This window comes from Mchenga conophoros, linkage group LG6 (genome assembly GCF_057382185.1).
Source record: "Mchenga conophoros isolate Kocher_MC1m ecotype Shallow Benthic linkage group LG6, M_conophoros_male_GT1.1, whole genome shotgun sequence".
Lineage (NCBI taxonomy): Eukaryota > Metazoa > Chordata > Actinopteri > Cichliformes > Cichlidae > Mchenga > Mchenga conophoros.
In genome coordinates this window covers 11,277,413-11,298,707 of record NC_140531.1, presented here as the reverse complement: position 1 = coordinate 11,298,707, position 21,295 = coordinate 11,277,413, and the positions used below count along the sequence as shown (strand labels likewise).

General features: G+C 39.2%; 2 protein-coding genes across 3 annotated transcripts in view; one reads left to right on the top strand and one right to left on the bottom strand.

Annotated features, from left to right (window-relative positions):
* pvalb7 (parvalbumin 7) overlaps positions 1–19,748 on the bottom strand; it is a 45,334-nt gene extending 25,586 nt beyond the window's left edge. For both annotated transcript variants that reach the window (XM_085276163.1, XM_085276162.1), the window contains exon 1: positions 19,603–19,748. Coding sequence is in view for 1 of the 2 variants with exons in the window: in XM_085276162.1 (XP_085132288.1) it covers positions 19,603–19,609 (7 nt within the window). In the remaining variant the exon portion in view is untranslated. The remainder of the gene's footprint in view (positions 1–19,602) is intronic.
* Positions 1–21,295, top strand: part of ncf4 (neutrophil cytosolic factor 4) — a 37,304-nt gene that overhangs the window by 6,978 nt on the left and 9,031 nt on the right. Inside the window, exons 4-7 of the mRNA XM_085276164.1 lie at positions 3,409–3,479; positions 4,148–4,275; positions 10,173–10,224; positions 19,743–19,841. Of these exons, the coding sequence (XP_085132290.1) occupies positions 3,409–3,479; positions 4,148–4,275; positions 10,173–10,224; positions 19,743–19,841 (350 nt within the window). The remainder of the gene's footprint in view (positions 1–3,408; positions 3,480–4,147; positions 4,276–10,172; positions 10,225–19,742; positions 19,842–21,295) is intronic.

The following is a 21,295-nucleotide window of genomic DNA, read 5'->3' as shown; positions in this document are numbered from 1 at the left end:
TTCATGTTGATGGGCATGCCATTAATGTTTCTAAAATGTCCCCATAAACTACTGAAGTATCACTGAAACTGCATCATATCCTTTATAGGCCAGATTCACCACTCAAATGCCCCAGACAATTATTTAACAGGACAAAAAAAGAGGGCTGAAGGAGCCATAACTACACTTACAGTATTTACTGGAACATAAAAAAACTGTCTATGTAGAGCCTACGGTCAAATCTAAATAAATCACGTAAAAGTTTACTGAGCTTGACCCCTCAAGATGTGAGGAAAAAAATATATTTTTTCCTCCAACACAAGCCATCTTTAAAAGGGGGTATAAGCTGTGTCTACTGCAGTATTTTAGCTGGTTTGTAAAATTATTATTATTTAAATTATTATTTAAAAATATTTTTAAAGTTTAACTTTACTGGCTTTTAAATATTAGGGGGAAAAAAGCCTTCATTAGCTACACATTAGGAACCAGTGGAAACTTTTACTGATCTTGTGTATTTTAGAGGTGCTGTCTTATAACTAGAGCCAAATCCTTTGCAATCCATTAAAACCAGGCTCTTACTCTCTGATTTCTTAATTCTCCTGTGTGTCCTGCTTAAAGGGTTTCTTTCTTGTTCTTTCTTTTCGGGCATCGTTCAGAATGCTTTTCTGTTCCCTCAGCTAATGTCAAGGTCATTATGAATCATTATAAATCACTATGATCAACCTACCAAATTACAGCTGCTTAAGTCATATGTTTGATTTCTTATTAAAAAGCAAGAACGCTTTTACTAAAAAAGACTCTATAGTAAAGATTTTACGATTTTACAATTTGTTGTAACATGTACCGCCATATCTCGCAATGCCAGCTGCTATATCGGGAAAGTTCTACTTTTCTACAAACTCTGATTTAACGTCTGCCACTGAGGAGTCTGTTGGATAATATTAGATCTGATGGGTTTAATTGCAGTGCCAGATCTCATCAGGATGGGAAGGGAATAAGAAAGACAGGGGAGAGAGTGAAGGGAGACAGGCGAGGATGGGTGATGATTTTGAGGGCAGAAAAAAAAAAAAGACAGCAGAAAAGGATCGAGGTCTGTCTTTTCAAATAAAGCTATTCTCATTAAGGAGACGTAAATAATGTTTCAGTATCATGTGTGCGTTTCTTTGTTTCTTTCTTGTGAGCTTGGTGCTATGTTATGCTTTTCTATCTTAAATGTTGATTTCTGAGTCATACGTGACAGCTATAAATTCAAGGTCAAAGGAGCATTTAGGTGAGTGGATGGGTGACTGCAGTGAGTGAGTAAATGAATGAACTTGTGCCTGCAAGTGATTGAGTGAGTTATCGTGCTCCACAGTGAATGAGACAAGGGAAATTGAGTGAAGAGAGAGGGCTGAGGGTCATTAAGACTGTGCTAAATTTGATTTAACAGCAGGGTTAGATGGCCTTGGATGAATTGGTGGGGCCCGATTTAGACTGTTAGGAGTCTGTGCTGTGCCTCGTAATTTTTTTGACTGGACGTAATGTGATATTAGGAAGAGTAATATGCTATTTTCACAATCTTTTAAAGTAAGGAGTATTTGCCTTGTTTAGGACAGGATAAATGTGTTAGCTGTCTAACACATTGACATATGAGTTGGGCTACACCCTTAATCGTTGAATTAAGGTATTTTCAGTCCCACAGATAAAAGAAGTATAAAATCAAGCGCCTAGCGATGCAGTCTGCCTGCATGAACATTTGCCCAGCTGTACGTAGTGTTATTGCTAAATGAATGAGTTTGGGAATCACGGCGACTCGGCAATGAAGCGGCAGGTCACCTAAAGTTACAGAGCGAGTTTTACTAGCAATTTGCTAACACGCTACTTTAAAACTGTTTAGCATCAAAAAAGTGCTGCTGGTTTTTACAGAGTGACAAGATTATATGTAATAGGTGGGAACAGAGTGCAACTGACCCTGTTACATTTGTATTTCTGGGAGTTCCTTTCTTAAAATGCGGAATGTAATTAGGAGAATATTTAAATCATATACACAAAAGGATTCACTAACATCCGCAACGTGCAGTTTGCTGCTAATTGCAATGGTATTTAAAGCCAATAAAAGCATGCCTGATAATGAAATGAACTGACTGTTCTTGTGTTTAAGAAACAGTGCATCTTTTGTAGAAATTCAAATCAAATTCAAATTCAAATTTTATTTGTCACACACACACAACCATACACAGTATGACATGGGGGTGAAATGCTTGTAGCTGTACAATGCCCGACCATTAAATGACAGAAGAAAAGTTTTACAATATTTACAATTTACTACAAAAATTTACAAATTAACTTAGGAATTTACAGTAAAGAATGTGCAAATAGCAGAAGAGATTATAAAGATAAGGATTATAAATTATAGGAATTATAGGATTATAGGAAATGTGTGGTGGTGCGTGTGGTGACGTGTGTGAGAGTCCAGTCTTATAGTGACGTGTTTGGGAGAGTCCAGTCCTACACCTGGTTCAGGCCCCGAATAGCCTGGGGGAAGAAGCTCCTGTTCATTCTCTCTGTTTTGGCCTTAAGGGAGCGGAAGCGCTTCCCAGACCTCAACAGTGAGAAGAGTGAGAAGAACTAACCACATTGCTGAGCGCTATTTGGTACTACTTTGCTCTGTTTTGTAAATCTGGCCTATGGTGTGTAAAAGTCACCGACGCTCTGCTGACACAATAACTACAGATTTCCAAACCTCCTCTGGCTGCATGAATTGCCATGAAACTTAAGGACATTTTCTCCCAAATACATTAGCTTAACTTAACTTGAAGGTGTTTTTGTGATTGCAAAAATGTACCATTGCTAGCATGCTAACATGCTAAACCAAGTTGTGTAACATAAAAAAACCCTGAACTTAAAACTTATACTTGCGACACACGTGCATCTAAACACTTTCAGTCTTTGTGAGTTCGAGCAAGTAAGGAGATAATGTTACCACATAATCTTCATATGTGTACCTTATCACCTTGTCAGTCGGTTGGCCTATCTGAATGAAACTTTGCACAAACATTGTCACACAATCAGCATTTATAAACCGTATATGTTTATAAAAATGACTTATTTTGAATCCTAATCCTTTTTTATGCTAGTAAATATAAATTACCTAGATTATACTTACCTGGGTTTTATATAGTACCTGCACGCATTTCCCTGGTTTTTGATGTTAAAAACTGAACACAATCATCAAGCTAAAATTAATAATTGACATTTACAGGCTCTTGGTGTTTAAGTGTACTAGAGCATCAACAGTATCGGAGCATGTTTACATGCTTGCTTTGTTTACAAAAACAGCTGTATTGTAAACATACGTATGCATGTCCTCTATGTGAATGCATTTTTATGGCTCCTGTTCTAGAGTGTAATCTCACGTGTGCAATCACTTTTTTAATGCGTTTTCTTTAGGAAAAATCTTCCTCGGAAACAAAAAGGAGATTGCAGAGAGCAGAATCCCTGAACTCAACACGTACATGAAGGTAATCACATTTCATTTTTATGCACGATGCGGTGTCTTTTTAAAAATTTCCAACAGAGGAAAGAATTGTTGGCATGTTTGCCATCTTCTGCAGCGTGCAGTGCGGTAGCCTACAACGCAGTGGGCTGAACGATGCTGTAGGTGGATAAGCACTGACTCGGATATTTCAGCTGTAGTTTGCAGATCGAGCTCAACATGTAGGCGTTGCTGCTCTCTTCTCTTTGCTCTGCCCTGTGCCCACATCACGTCTGACTGACTGTAGTTGTGGGACTTTTGACATGTTTCAGTGTTGCACCATCGCTAAAAACACGATCAGGTTCTCTTTCTCCTACTCACTCACTTCTCTTTTCTGCTCTACTCTCTTTTTCCCCGCAACCTACGTCGCTCCCTCTTTGCCACACTCTCTCGCCTTCACTCGCCTTACACTTCTCGCTTCATCTCCACTCCTTCTCTCACAGCACCCTGCATCTCCTTCTCCTCTTCCATCAAACTCCCACTCTCTTTACACCCCTTTTGTCTCTGTTGACGTCTCAATTCATCCACCCTGATTTCCCTCCTTTTACACCAGTCCTCATCTCCATCTTTCTTGCATGTCCTTATAGTTCATCCATTTTTTTTTACTTCACTCTTCCCTCATTCCATGTCTCTCTTTCTCTCTCTTATATCAAGAGGTTGCTGGGTTTGCCAACATGGGTGTTGCTAGACGAGGCTCTCAGGATGTTTTTCTACCAGACGGAACAGGATTCTGAGCATCAGCCGCGAGCCCTGAGGCGTCTCCGCCCGAATACCCGCAAAGTGTAAGTCCCACAATTCCCCATGGTAACAAGCCAAAACACAGATTGACTCCTTTAACACCAAGTCAGACGTCACTATAAAGAAATTAGTTTTATATCAAAGGAGACACCAGTTACAAACGTTTTTACTAGTATTTTGCTAGGTAAATGGGAAAGAAGTTCAGCGACTTAAACACACAAAGTCAGTACTTTGTTCGACCAACTTTATTCTTCAACACAGCCTGAGCTCTCTTAGGTAGCTTTTCTTGTCATTTCTTTAAGCAATCTTCAGGAATAGTTCTCCGGGCTTCTTAAAGAACATTCAAAGCTCTCCTTTGGATTTTGGCTGCCTTTTTCTTTTTCTTTCTTTTGTGTTTCTGTGTGCTTTTTTTTTTTTCGTGTTTCTGTTCCCACACTGCTTCAGTAATGTTGAGGTCCTGGCTCTGGGGAGGCCAGCATATGACTGATGGTGTTCCAGTGTGAGTTTTCCAGGTATGCTTTTACTGCACAGGCATTGTGTTTGGGATAACGCTAAGAAATGAAGCTGCTGCCAATCAAATGCTTTCCCGATGGTATTGCATGGTGGATCAAGCTTTTCTGCATTCATAAATCTATTAGTTTTGATGGGATCCCCAACACTACTTCGTGAAATGCAGCCCCAAACCATGAGAGAGCCTTCATCCTGTTTTAGAGATGGCTGTTTGACACTCACTGTTATACCCCTGTCTGGACCTTTTACATTCATATTGACAGCAATTTGAACAACAATTTTCAAATCTGGATTCATGACTCCATCGATTTTCAATCCACTTCTTGTGTAATTTGGAATACTTTGGACTTTCCTTCCCATTTCCCTTTCTTAGAAATGAATTCTTGACGGCCTCTCGTCCACTGAGACCATTTCTGATGAGGCTTTGGGGAACAGCAACTGATCAACTGGGTGATCAAGATGGGTCATTGCTTGATTTGACTTTCAGATAAATGGTCCGGTACATGGACTTGATTGACCAAAAAAATAATAATTTCGAAGAACGTTAAGGCCTTGCAGTCTCACTCAAGCGTTCTCCTGTCAAAATATAAAGAAATGTGGGGCAGCCTGAGACTTTTGAACATTTCTCTAAGTACAAAGTATTTAACTGTGCAAAAGGTGTAGCCAGAGTGTATCACGTTTAAAGTTGATGCATCTGCAAATAATGACAAAGGAGGGTAATTGCTGGCTTTGAATGGCTTGCTTTCAAGGCATAAATACCTCTGAAAAAACTGGAAGGTTAAAATGTGGCTTTAATCTGTGAAATTTCAGAAGCATTTTGACTCTTCGAAAAGAAAAATGCCTCATTTAGCTTTGAAAAAAATCTTTTTAGATGAATATAATTAAGATCAATCTAGTGCAATTTGCTCTCTTAAGGAACATGTTTCCTCTTCTCAAATAACTGTGCTTTGAAATTAAAATAATTACAGCAGACTGGATGCAGGTCTTGTATGAATTATATGAGCAGGCAAGATGAAGCTCCAGCAACATCATTTACCTCTCTGAAGATGGAGAGAGAAGAGAATACATTTCCCCCAAAAGCGTAAACCCAGGAGTGCAGATTTCTATAAATATTTAAACTGGTTTTTCTTGCTTGAAGCTATTAGCACTTCAGTGTCAATTCCCCCCAGATGAGATGCACAGGTTCAGGCAAACCTAGGTTCATTTTATGATACAGCTAATCTCATAAACTTGTGTTCTACTTTATGAGTAACTCCTGCAATCTTTGAATGTCTCATGGTCCTTAGACTTGACTTATGTAACTCCTCGTGGAGGATGAAAGGGAAAACATTTTCAAGAATGTTCATCACAAAACTTTTTTAATTCGATAGCTGCTGTTAACTTTGAGTACTCAGTCAATACTGAAGGTCATTTAGACTGCATATTTAATTGCACAGAAATGAAAGCAGAGAGAGATGAAACTTTGTACTTCAATTTAAGTCTTGCAGTTTGGCTTTTGGTGATGTACACAAGGAGATACCAATGCCGGCAGTGAATCAGTGCTAAAAACATGTGATGCTGCTCTTCACCTGAAACTTGGCTTAAGCGCTCCACTTTTAATTTAAAGGTATAAACATTTTGTGCATCTATGAATTCAGGGTCAGTTGACCACATATACCCACAACATGTGTTTTGCTTATATAAGCTTTTACTTCCTCCATAACAATGCATTAATAGGCGTTTAGCCCACACACAAATTCAAAATGAATTCACTGAGGGTTGAATAACAGCTTAGATCTCACTGAGCATACGGAGAAAAACTGAAATGCTGCTGCATTCAACACAAAGTTGTCTTGGTTATCATAAATCACATGGAAACTCTTCAAGCTTCCACATGAGGCTTAGTCTTGGGTTGGTCATATAGGGAAGGTCTGCATCATCTTAATGCATAATGGACCTTTTTTTTCAGGTCATGACTAAGAGAGCATTCAAAATCCTTTGTATTTATGGCTTTACTATGTTCTTATCAGGAAATATGAAGCAAAAAGCCTTCCAGAGGATGAATTAACTTAATACTTTATGATAATGGCTGTCCATTTAGATGTGGAATTAAAAGGCTTGGCTCCCAGCTGCAAGCAGTCTGCTTTTAAAATGGATTTCTTCTCATAACTGCAAATTATATTGTCATAAATAACATGGCTAAGGTCAGGATGATAGCGAGCGCTTCTGCAAAAAACTGCAGGTATGAAGTAAATCAGTTGAGCAATAAGCTTAGAGAGTTCACTTGTGATGGCCACCATGCAACTTTGCATGAATATAATTGGATACCTAGGAGTCAGCTGGTAGCCAAACAGCTGATGAGTGATTCACTCGTGTCCTTCTAACTTCAGTCATTTATTGCAAGAAGAACTTCAGCTCCCTGCCTGAACTATTTCCCCCAACGCAACGTAAGTCTTTTATCGCACAACGTGTTTGCTTTTATAGTGTAGATATATTTATAGTATATGATTCTTAAAACTACTGTACACATGTGAGAAATGACAGCATCAGTGGCTGAGAGACAGGCTGATAAGACTGATCATGTAGACGTAGTAAAAACTTGATCTGCTCAATAAATCTGTATTGATTTACTGAAGATTTGTAAAATACAGTATTGTTTTTTATTATTCAAAGACTCAAGGAGTCCTTAAAAAGTAGGGGTCAGTTTGTTATGGATGAGTTTGAGTGTAAGAAACAGCAGTGTATTGATATTGTTAATCAGAGGACAGGTGCTGTCGCTCAAAAAAAACCCCGTAAATATTTGATGTCAAATCAAAGAAGGGTGTCCTGACCTGATGACGTCTCAGCTGAGGCAAGGGCACCTTCATTTGGCATTAACCTCCTGAGACCTGAACTCTTTCATGGCATGCATTTTCAGTTTTTCTTTGCTATTTAGACTGATTGGGACCTGATGAATTTAAAAACAAAGAATGACCCGATTTTTTTGTTTTACTTGATTTTTGTTTCGGAGATAAAAGAGATCCACATAAGAGGACAGTTGCGTTAAATTGTGATAGAACAGTGGCAGTATAATGTCCTCGTGAGTGCATATCAGGCCCTTGTAGAGCAAAATTTAGTATTTTGGTCTAGACAACCCAAAATGTGATGTCCACATATGTGGACGCCAGACCTAGGAGGATATCTCTATCTATAAAGGCTTTTTATCCTTTTCATGTTCTACTTCCTCATTTATAATGGCCTTTTAGACTTTTGATTGGTCCCTTTCCCTGTGGCTGGATTACATCAACAGAAGATGTGGTAAAAGCAGAGTCTCTCAACAGGAACCTTATGCAAAAGCAGACTTTCATTGCTTCTTCTGCTCTTAGATTGCCTGTCTCGGTTTGTATGGCCTTTTGGTTGATTTGTCTGTTGGAACATTTGAAGAAACTGTTACTTCCTTCCTGAAGAATTGCTACATATTTGATTTTTACATGGTCTTTCACTGCCAGTACCTATCTTGCTTCAGTATTCTGCAGTAAATACAGTACCTTTCTGAAAGGCTGGTACTGTGCAACAGTCTCAAGCAAGCTTTCTCGTTTATTTTGATTTTGCTTCCAAAGATTGACATTTTCTTGTAATTTTGTAAAGGGTTTTTAACCAGTAGGGTTTCAAAGTTGTTGGGTTTTTTTTGGACTTCTTGCTTTTTACTTCCAGTCAAGTCCTTGTACATGACCATTTTTAAAATAATGTTTGATTTTTGCTTTTGGTTCTTTAGCCACTTGACAAAACAGTAGCCTATGAGTCATTCAAGTGTAAAAAAGAAGCCTAACTCAAAGGATGAATCAGTGTTGTGTCTACAAATAACAGAAAACTTCAGCGCTTTGCTATTAGGAGCCCAAAATTCGTTCCCATTTCTTTAGTTTAATCTATAAGAAATGTCACGGGTAATACAGTTTGTCCGACATAGAAATTGTACTTTTGCACTCTCAAAGAATTATGAGCTTTAGTGTGCAGTGTGTCCTTAACAATATTGAGGAAGTAGAAAGAAGAAGTGGCAGGCCTCAAAAACTGCACTGAAAATAACAGGCTTTATGGAGTGATGGATCCAATGTCACTTTATTGGTTTAAATCATCATTAATGTGTACATAAGAGGTCAGGAGAGAGGCACAGTAGTTATTTACAGCCATCTGTGAAACACGGTGGAGGCTCAGTCATGGTTTGGGCTGCATGTCACTCGGTGGTGATGGAAATCTTGTCAAAATTGATGCAATACTGAACGCAGAAAAATACCATCAGAATTTGATCCAGCATGCAGTACGACCTGGAAAGCATATTACTGACAACTCCCTCATTTTTATACATTGTAATGATCCCAAACATACTATCAGTGCAATAAAAGCATACCCGTACAGAAGCCTGGAGAACTATTCCTGAAATGACAAGAAAGAGACAGAGTTCAGGATCTGTTGACGAATAAAAGCGGTCAAACCAAATATTGACTATTAGACTCATTAGAATTTTTATAAGGCATTTCTGTTTGTTTGAATATTTCAATGAATCTCTGCCACTATATCCAAAATAAAAAAAATGCTAGGTGTTTCAGGTATTTTATTTTCAGACATGTTTAATACAAAAGACTTTCTTTGTGCTTGTGCATTGTAACTGCAGTGCAGCATAACAGTGCTTTGACCTAAATGTGACCATACCCACCACGCTCATAGTGACAATTTTAATATCCTTAGCATTCTTAGTTTAGCATGATAGCATGGCAAATGTAATCAAGGAAAACCAATTTGTCCAACAAGTGTTGGACAAATTGAAATATTGAAAGTGCTGAATGAAAAGTTTAAGGGCTGCGTGAGTTAAAATGTATATTTGTTTAATAATGTCTAATATTAATACATTATTATTATTATTAATAATAGTGTCTGTTGACCACATATTAACCTTTTATGTGGAATCAAAACATCTGTGTGCTTAAATAATGTGAAAGGGTTTATGGCCCTGAAAATGACACAAGTGTTTTCCAGCATTTATTGACACATTGTTTCCCAGAGTGAGTGTTTTAAACATGTAGTCGCTCCAGTAAGACGAAGAGTCAAATTGAATTATTTCTCATTTTCTTTAAAATGGTTATGGGTTCAAATTAATCACGTTAGATAGAAAAACAGTTATCATAACTGCAGCAGGCTTTTCTCTGTCTTGTCAATTACATTTAAGCTTACTCTAAAGCTTACTGTGCTTTATCATTCAGGCCTTGTGGAGCTGACCAGAGAGAGCAGACTGAGCTTTCGAAAAGGGAAACAGCTTCCCAGTTTCTCGATGTTACAGGAAATATCTCTGAAATATGACTGCTGAAATATCTCTTGCGGATTCATCAGAGCGTTAAACTTTGAGGTCACTTGGAGGAATTACTTGTATGCAGACAGTGTTCCCTTATATGGCTTGTCTCTATCCATCTGTGTCTTCTAGGAAACAAGTGAAGTCACAAAAGATGGACCTCTTCTCCTCCCCCAGGGCTGAGGTTGGTGTAATTACTATTTTTTGTGCTGTTGCAACCCACGGAGTAACGACCTTTGTAGTCAAACAACCACGCAGAATGCACCGCATCACCCCAAGAAGCACAATGTGATCCTATAAGCACCATCGGCATGACTGCTTTTCATGGCACACACACACACACAAACACACACGACTTTACACAGCCGTGGCCACAGAAACCAGTATTTGGTGAAAGTCACAAACTAAGTGCATAAATAAACCCTAAAAAACAGATCCCATACATAAGTGTGCCATCTGATGTGACAAATCAATAATTACGGCGTCTTTTGTCAAATGTTGTGCTGCGCCTTTTGTCCTTCCATTCTCCCTTGACGCTGTTGACCTCATCAATAGTTCCTGCTTCGCTTCACTTCCTTTTTTAATTTCTGTATCCGTTTCTCTTTTCGTATTAACCTCCCGTTCCCACACTCTCTTCTCCTCCCTTCCACACCTCTCCCCTTAAGCATCCCTTAACTTTTGTCCTTTTCCTCGCCCCTCCCTTTGTCTGTCTCTTTCCAAGGTTGCAACCATCTCTCGTCCCTCTCTCCCCCCTCCTCTTTTTCACATCCTCTCATTTCCATTCTATTCACACCTTCCTCCCTGATGCTGATGATGGAAAGAGAAACCCATTTATATTCTAAAGTCGTTTTTCTAGGAGCTGTGTGATTTGGAGGTTGTGGAGCGCTTGTGGTTCAGGTGCTGGTGTGCAGATTTGGGCATGAGGTCAGGTCAGAGGATGAAGCAGTTATGACCTGCCAATTAAACTCTCCATGAGGGTAAAAAAAGAGCTTTTATTCTTTATACGGTCAGCACAATCTTGGACTGAATTTTGAACGCACATGCAGGCTTCTACGCTAAGAGAGCTCATATTGGTTTGACTCATTCCCTTTAACCAAGATCACCAGATCCCAAATCTAATCTTACTCCTACTGTGTTTTTTTTAAATAATATTTATCCCTCCAAACCATTAAAACCTTCAAAAAGTGACGAGAGGCCTCACTTTCAAGACTTACAATTCAGAATGATCCTCACAAAAATGTAGCGGGACCCAGATATGCCAATGCTTAGCAGCGAGTCTAAATGGCTATTTTAAAAAATCAGTTAATCAGTTGAGCCTTAATATTGTTTGCGTGGGAATAGAAATGTTGATAGTACAGTCAGACTGATGGAGGACAGCCCTTCTGTCATCTGGTTGCATTACAGTGTGTAAAAATATCTCATCTCTTGTATGTGTATTGTTGGTTTGTGCAAATTTGCACAGCAGAAATGTTATTCTCATGAGGTAATTTTTGTTTGTCATCTAATCCTAAAAGTTACTTAATTTACCAGCATGTTAAAGGAGACCAGAACCAATAGTTATAATACCTCTAAATAACAAAATTCTACTATTAGTAAAAATGCACAAGTACTCCTTTATTAGTGCAGTTTGAAGCCTACCACAGGCAGTAGATTTTGTCAAAAAATGTATACTCAAATACTAACCAGTACTAAAATTGATTAATGGATTAGGTAGTGATTTGCAACAGTATTGATAAAATTCCATCTTTGCGTCCTACAGCTAGCACACAACTTCACACAGCATGCTGCAGACAGGCAGGTACACAGCCCCTCCCCTCACTACCAGCTGAACACGTGAACAGCTGCAGATCAAACTTGGAGAAGTATCTAAAATTATGTCAACCTAGTTTTTATGAGGAATTTCACAAAGTCATTAAAACACTGGTTTCAACAACATTAAAGTTTTAAAGAGTTATTATAAATGTGAACCTGACTGCACACGTTAATGTTAGCCATGTTAGTGGCTAGAGACTGATTAATAAGTGACAATGTTTAGATTAGAGCTAGAAAGCAAATGGTATCAGTCCTTCCCTCAGTGTTAGTATAACAGGATAATACAATTATTTGTGTTTAAAACATGCTATAGTTTTCTTACAGTCACAAATTGAAGCTGGGAAAAGTCTATCAGAAGCTATACAGAAACAGCAGCATCTTAACAACTGATCAGGAACAAAAATATGGAGTCAAGTCACTAGGAGCAGGAAAACAGGAAATAAAAGGGGGTATGGCTGAATACGTTTGCATTATCGCAGTATCTCATCAGTATTGTTTACATTTTTTATCAGCCTCATAATTTTTCCCTTTTTGCTCCACACTATTGAAAGGATCTTGAGAGACTCACCTATTTTCCTCGATTTTGGTATCGGGTTTGAAAATAGTGACAACCCCAGTTTGCACAGAAGCATCAATCTCCTGCTTTTTTACTTCTGTGGGGCAAACAATCGGGAAAAAAAGTTGCCTGAAAGGGAAATGAGCTTTAAAGCCGTTTGTTTCAGAACTGTTGAACTGTTAATAAGGTTGATTTACTTTAGTAGCGTCCAAGAAAAACAATGGAAATAAGCATTTTCAGAAAATGGTGGCCACACACTGAAGTGGAGCTTCATGAAAAGATAGTAATAAGACTATAACACATCAGTTACATCAGTTTGTAGCCCTGCGATAGACTGGTGAGCTCTCCAGGGTGTACCCTGGGATAGGCTCCAGCCCCTCCACTGTGACCTTGATATGTACAAGCAGAAGAGAATGGATGGATGGAAGAGTTGTTGTCCAGAATACACATTACACATGTAAAACACATGTATATATCTGTTTTTTTAAACTTTGTGTTTTGGACATGTATGCCAAGTAGTGCATTTTAAGGAGATTATACTGCGATATTGAAGTATATTTTTATTGAAGTACCTCCAACTTTCAGTACAAAATAAATGTCAGTATAATGTAATAATGTAGGAAATCAAATGGTGATGTTGCAAGTTAGTTAAAAAGTCAAAAAATAATGTTTAAAAATTTTTTTTTTTTTCAGCAAATATTGTTAAAGGCTTTTTTCTTCAAATCTGTTTCATCTCATACTCAGCAGCAGCATTTACAGCGAAATGAAAGATAATCAAAACATTATGGCTTCATTTCTGTGTTTGTTCACATTTCATTTACTGTCTAATTTACAGAGCAGATTTTTTTCTAAAATCATCGCCATAGAATGACCGTTTCCTTTTTCCATCTTGCGTCAGTATTTTGTGAAAATCACTGGTCACCTGTCCAGAGTGTACCACACCTATAGGACTGGATAAGCAGTTAAGAAAACAGATCATGTGTGGCTTTATTTATTTATTTTTACCTGTGTCCACCTGAAGTGTCTCCCTTTGGCTATATCGCACCATTGTTCCATTAATTTCTCTGAAGCTGTTGAAGCAAGTTAAAGTTGTTTAGGGATAGATTGAAATATTCACAGCTGACATAATAGCAGCACTGACTAATAGCTGAATCGATCCACTGTCAGCTAATTTGATGAAGCAATCATTTGTAATACTTTGTAGAGAGAGACACCTTTGCTTGGTTGTGTAAGCGGCTATGTCTGCACAGTATGGAGTCTGTAATATGAGTACATGTCCTTGAACTCTGTGTGCTATATCGCCTTTCAAAAGCATTTAACTTTACTAACCTTGCTCGACACAGAAAAAAGGATGCAGGCACACACATTGCATTTCTCTCTGCACACTCCAGTGGTCTTTTATTTCCAAACTAAAAGAAGCAGCTCCATTTTACTCTCTCCTCTTCTCTCTCTCTCCCCTCTCTCCCACACAAAAGTAAAACACTGGTGTACTCTACTCATGAAGCTGCCAGCCTACTCAACATTTATTTTAGCTTTCTCTCCTTTTCTAGCTGAAAAGCTTATCCTTCCTCTGTGCGTTAGTGTGTGTTGGTGTGTGTCCTGCTGTGTGTTTCCCAGCTCACCAAAGTGGCTGTCCAAACAATGATCAATGGCCAGCCTGAGCCTGATGGATAAGAGCAGAGCGCAGCATTTGTCACAGCAGAGCCGGTACAAGTGTTAGCGTTTACGCTGCAGCACTTCTTTCCACTCCACTTAGTATTAGCTCAGGCTTAGCCCCCAAACACTGCTATGAGTAATTGTCAGCTGTAGTACTATGAGCTTCAGACAAGGTCAACGGGACAGGCTGCTCGTGGTTAGGAGGACTTTAACGAGGCAGACGCTGGTGGCATGATTTGGCTGATCTGAAAATTGAGTTAGGGAAAGAAATAAAGATAGATAAATGATATAAAAAAGGCAAAAAGATATATTAAAGAATCACAAAGGGTGGAAAAAATATCAATAAAACTAAAAAATGAATAATCAAAGAGGTACTTATCGAGGGATAAGACAGTTAAGGCAGAAATTACAATTTTAGATGAAAAACTGATTAGGAAGTGTTAGTGCTTATCTTCACTGGCAAAAATGTGACCATGTAACATAAATGTGTTAAAGTAACCAAGAATTTATGAGACTTGATTCCAGACACTAGAAAATATCAAAGCGCCATCGTGTCATAGAGCAGGTTTTATCAGTGTGCCTGTGCACAAATGTTTATGTACAGATACAGTATGTGTTGTGTTTCTTCCTGTTAGATGTAGGCCATCTTAGATACTGTAAACAATACGTTGAACAGTTACTTGATTGTGAGCCACATGTTAACGGTGAGTCACAGCATGAAAATCAAATTTCTAGCAGTTCAGAAACCATTACCTCGCTCATTGTCACCATCACTCGCATCAATCTAGTTTTGCATCAGTGGAAATCTGTTGAAAGTCGAAAAACGATCTACGCTTTGAGATTCAAGGTCTTGCTTGCAAGTGCAAGTGCAAACATTGTCTTTAACTTATGAATGTGTTGATTATTTGAGAAACAGGGAAAAAAGTGTTTGTGCATTACTAACAAGCTTAAAGGTCAATTTTTGGTGTGACCTCCATTATTCTTTAATGCAGCCTGAACTCTCCTCAGCAAATGTTTTTATAATTTGTCCAAATAGGCTTCAAGAATAGTTCTCCAGAACATTTCAAATATGGATTTATCACTCCATACGAGTGTTGTCTCACTCCTTCCTTTAGAAATGCCAAGTTTAATAATAGCTTCCACCTTATTAGTTCAAAAACATTATTTTATGCCAGTCAGACTGTGCTGTCTTTGGCATTTTCCATAGAATTAACTTCAGAAATGGGGGAAAAAATATTTGTGACTTGTTGCTAATAACAAAGTGCCTAAAGAATCAATTTCTAACTGGTTCTTTGCTAAGTTTGCTGTGAACACTGGTTCTTCTGTTGAGTTGCAGTGTTTTGTTATACTTAACAAATTAATAAAAAAGAGAACTTTCCTCTGAGAATAGTTAGGTACAAGGACTGGACTGAAACATGAATGAAAAAGCAGCCAATGTCCAAAGAGACACTTTGAAAGACCGTTAGAGACCCTCGAGAACTATCGCTCAACACCAAAAACAGAGTCTGTCTCATTGGAAGCAAAATATAAAGAAATGAGGGGTGTCAACTTTTTCACAGTACTATATACACACTCAACCTCTGCAACCTGTGTCCATTCTTATATGTATAAAAAGACATGTTTTCTACTATAATCCTTCACCCCAGGCCTTCTAGGAAATGGGGCATCCATTTAAAAAAGACACTTCCATTAAGCATCATCCTCCCTATTGCCACGCTAACGAGCTGAGGGTTTAACAAGCTCATTAAGGCGGGGTCAGTGAAAGACTAATTGTACTGGATGATTGCCCCTGTGGCTTTCTGAACCCAAGGGCTGTGTGACTACTATTAGAGACCAGCTTTTCGCTGTGCAGTGTACCAACACCAACGTACGATAATGAAAGTAGCGTGTGTGTAGACAAAGACGAGACTCTACGGTCTTATAGTTTGCTTTGCATGGCTGTTGAACAACAAGAAATGACACAGAGAAGGACATCAGGAAGTCTTTTTTTCACCACTAATGTGTCTTGTGATACATTAGGAAAGACAGATTTTAAGGGACGGATGCTTTCAGTTTTGCCTCTATTGATGTCACTGCTGGGGGGAGGAGCTGATTCCTTTTCTTTTTGTGAGGAATTTAATCTTAAATGAATGCTGGAATAAGACAATGGGCTAATAGAAGAAAAAACTACATGTTTATAAATGTATGAAAGCTTACTTCCTTAAGGCTTACAGTCTTTCTAAAATTCACTGTACTGGCCAGATAAAGAGTCCAGTGGTCATTTTGTTATGGTGTTGTATGGCAGACACTCTTTTTGGGTGATTTGGCATCACATGATCATAGTGTCATCACATTGCTAAAATCACCTCAAAGCTCAGCTCTGCTAATGATTGCTGGGGGCTTGAACTGAACCCCTTTTGATTTCCTCCTGTGTGCCTCTCAGGATAACATTGAGGACAAATTCTTCCCACCCAGCTCCCATAAATGTTAACAATGACCAACATCACCATCATAAGATTTATTGCATCTAACACTTAGTCATATGTCTATGCGCAGCCCAATCTTACCAACAATGAGAACTTGTAGTTTACACTCATCAAGCTAACTACTTGATTAGAAGGCTAAATTATTAATGGGGACGCAGAGGGACATAGTTTAAAAACAGAAAGGAGTCTCTGGATGAAACAGGCTGAAACAGAGATAAAGGGAAAATGACAAGTAGAAGTAAAAGGAGAAAGAGGCGGAATAAAGCTGGCGCTGCATTGGAGAGAGAGAAAAGAGGTGCAGAAAGATGGGGAATTGGTTTGTCACATCATATTTTGTGTTTGTGCTACAGATACCAGCTTATCATCTCCAACACATTGTCCCATCATCTATAAATTACAGGCAGCGGCGGGTCAACGCTGTAATAAAAACAGCGTCTGGAATAATGCATTAAAAATAGCAGCCCCAAATTCAAAGCGCACGTGTCCTCAGGGTCAGGGTAATCTCATCTGGATTGTTAATCCAGCCAGCTCCCTCTCTCCCCAGCTTCATTAATTTGCCACCAGTCTGCGTCTCATTTTCTGTGGACACACATGCAGCACACACGTGCACTCACTCACATTCACACTCAGATTTGGACACAGACACAGAAAGTAAAATTCAGGATTTACACACCAAGTTTCTAATGCAGGCTATATCAGGTGCGACCAAAAGGCTGAGTGATTGTGTCTGTTAACACTTCAGTGTAGTCTACTTGTGGATAGCTCATAGCTTCTGGTGCTCGCACTGGTTTTTAGATTCATATTACCATCTCTGTATGTGGTTAACTCAAGTTGATTGGTTTCTTGCTGTTTAAAAAGGAATACTGGGATATTCAAGTATACTATGTACTTACCACAGGAACCAGTTCAAAACGTCTTGAACCTGCAGTAATATTTTTGGCCACTTGGGGGAGTGCAACAACATGCATACTCCATACAGACCATAAAGAAGAAGCTAATTTCAGCTGCTCCCTTGTCACAAGGGTTCAACACAGCTTTTTGACCAGGATGGCCCCAAAGGGGATTTGTGTCTCTGGCAGGAGTGTCGCGCACGCCATGCGAACATGTCAAAGCTAGCATGTTAGTAAACAGCTGCTTTTACACATCCAGTAGACAACAGCGTTAGCATTTATTGTGATTCTTGATTAAAGCTCCATTCACTCAGGTATTTTTTAAAACGGGGATTTTCAGCTTTCGTTTGGAAAAAATGGCCTCATGAAAATGCAAAAATCCAAAAACAAACAAACAATATTAAGAGCAGGCCAACAAATATAAATCTAACTGAACAGAAATCTTGGCCAATCATATGCTTCGAAACATAATGAACTGGTGTCAAAAAGAACATAAAGGCACCTTTGATGTTGCAAGAAAAAAGTTTCTGTTTCCACTACATGAAAGGGATTCATAACATCTCCATTTTCAATGACCTAAATCATAGTTTACGTGTGGAGAAACAGCCAAAATGCCTAGAAAAAGATCACAGATTAGCTGGAATTGGTGATGTTACTTGCAAAGCACCAAATTTAAAAACCAAACATGACAGACATGAACCTCTCTCAGTGTGTCAGGAGGATCAGGTTGAACACATAACTGGAAATCCTCCATTCACTTATGTCAGAGAGCTGCACGGATGGTGTGCAGGAGGCAGCACATGTAACACATCACTGTGAATTTACAAGAGCGTTGCCTCTGTTGTCCACACATGTGCTCAATCTTACATCCCTCAGCAGCCTAGTTCTCACGTCCTGTCAAATCATGAAGTATGAAAAAACAGAGATTCCCTACTCACTCGCTGTCTCACTCCATCACTCACTCACTGCCTCCCCCAGCACCGTGCCTCTGCTTAACTTTAACTTTTCTTATCTCCTCCTCTTTTTCCACCTCTTCCTCCTCCTCATCTTCACCTCCCTCCCACTGATGTAACCGCTCTGCATTCTTTTTTCATTCGCTCCCAACCTCTCTGATTCTCCAAATTGTATTTGTTATTTTTCACTCCCTCATGTAATGGCTTTCCTCCCATTGTCTCTCACTCTAACCCCACCACCACACCAGCTCCCTCCCTCGTCCCCTTCCCCATTAGCATTCACGCTCGTGTGGGGCGTGAATGCTAATGGGAGTGCGCGGTACACCAACAAGATTAATACAGAACAAGTATTAGTAAAAGATTATTGTAGTTTGAGTGTGTGCATGTTTGTCGTTGTGTGTGTAATAGGCTGTTTGTCATCTGTGTGTTTGAGGAGTCTCTTAGCAAAAGGATGGGAATAGGTGTAGAGCCCCGGTAATGACTCTACTGAGTTCTACTTAAAATGCAAATTCAACTTTGGGAGGCTTTTATTCCACACGCACTGATGCAGACTAGGACAGTCGAGTATCTAGCCAGCCCTTCATACACACACACACACACACACACACACACACACACACACACACACACCTTTACATTGCAGTGTGGCGCCTCCTCAGGCTGTATAACTTTTGAGTTTTCCAATGTCCTCATACCAGCTTTTGACTTCATCCCACACACACTCACGCTTGTAGAAGTGACTACAGACACTGTATATCATATGTTATGTAAACGGTGCCACATGCAGCTATAGTACATAAATGTTTTCTAGATTAGAAAAAATAGGCATCTATAAAAATGGTTAACCTTGGATGCAAGCGTTTGTCACACTTTTATTTCTGATTCTCAAAATTCCATAAATATATAATAGTTGTTACTGGAACTGATCCTCAGCTGCAGCGTTAGCTCGCACACACACACATGTAGAGTTTGACAGGCTTACACATATTTACCAGTATCAGCAAGAACACTGCTACTTCGGCAGCCCTCCTTTCCTCATTCCTGTGCTTTATTTCTCTCTTACACAAACATACCTTAAAACTCTTCTTAGACTCACAACTTCACTTTCTTTCTATCACATATCTTTTCTGCTCAAAAATATTATCATCTTCAGGCTAATTTTTGTTCTAGCGTCCCTTCTTTCTCTCGCTCTCTCCTCTCTTAATTATACACATGCAAAAAGTGTCTTACCCGTCATTGTTCCTTCTTTGTGTTGAATCCGTATGCTCTTTTAAATCGCTCCTCTTTTCTCTCACTGACTTTGTGTGTGTGTGCGTGCGTGTGTACTCTCTCTTTTGTGGTGTGTATGTGTGCGTGTGTGTGTTTCTCAGGCGATGTTTGACTTTCGCGGCAACAGCAAGGCGGAGTTGAACCTGAAGAAGGGAGAGGTGATCTTCCTGCTGCGACGAGTCAATGTCGACTGGCTGGAGGTAAGAACGGAGAGAGAAAGAGGGCGAGAATATGAGAGGGACGAGAGAAAGAGAGAAAGGTGGAGAAGGAGAGAGGCAGCGAAAGAGTGGGAGAGTGGAAGCCTGAGAAAGCTGGATGGAGAGTGAGAGGGAGGGGTGGGAAAATAAAGAAGAGGTGGAGGTGGAGATGAGATGGAAGAAAAGAAGAGGAGTTTTTTTTTACGTTGAAAGAGGTGGTGTCTTCATTGGGAGTATATTGGGAAAAGTGAGGAATAAAAATAGAAGAGCTAAAGATCAGAGTGGAGCAATGAAGAGAGATGGAATTAGGGAAACATCAAGAGAGGGAAAATGAGCAATACAATTATGAAGAAGAGTGAAGAAGAGAAAGAAAGTAATGGTTAAGTGATGGTTGTCTGCTTTTAACTTAGTAGATAAAAAATAGGCAGGATAAGAAAGTAAGGAGAGCAGAGAGAGACTGCAGCCTAAATAAATGCACACACATCCACTTTCCAGTTGTCCAGCACCTCTTCCAAAAGATGGACAAAACTGATGGACAAAAGACTGAGATATTTTAGTTTTACACACATCTCAGTCCCGCAGACTGTTCTAATGTTTGCCCGGACTGTGTGCACAGATATATTCCAGTAAATATACGAACATGTATATTTATATGGAATTATATTTTGGCACTTGTGCAGTCAAATTCCTCAAAATCAATAACCCGCGCGTAGAACTCAGCAGCTAGATGCACAAAGAAGCCATTGTAGATGCGAGTGTCTGCTTGGCGAGCGTTGCAGTAGAATCATGCTCTTACAGGCAGCTCTGCTCTCAAAGCTGAATTCACTCAAATCAAGCTGACTTTCAGTCAGCTTGATTTGTTTTGAGGGCAAAAAGGAATGTAACTGGTAATGTAATTGCCCTAATGTAATTGGTAAACAGGTTATGCAATGATGTCATCCAAGAGGTCACAAAAGACCCTTAAACAACAAAAAGGAGCATCATACCAACAGTAAAATATGGTGCTGTGATGGTCTGGGGCTGTTTTGCTCCCTCAGGACCTGGAAGACTTGTAATAACTGAACCATGAATTCTGCTGTTTACAAACAGTCATCTGTTTGTGACCTCAAGCTGAAGTGTACTGGAGGATTCTGCAGCAGGACAATGACTTTGGAGTGGCTTAGTCAAAGTCCTGACCAGATTGAGATGATGTGGCATGACCTTAAAAAGGTGGTTCATGCTCGAAAACCCTCAACTTTGGCTGAATTACAACAATTCTGCAAACATGAGTGGGCCAAAATTCCTCCACAGCACTGTAAAAGATTCATTGCCAGTTATTGCAAATACTTCATTGCTATGGATGGCCCAGTTATTAGGTTTAATCACTTTTTAACGAAGGGTCACGTAGGTTTGGATTTTTTCCCCGTTATATAATTACAAGCACTTTCATTTATGAACTGGATTTAGTTTGACTTGTG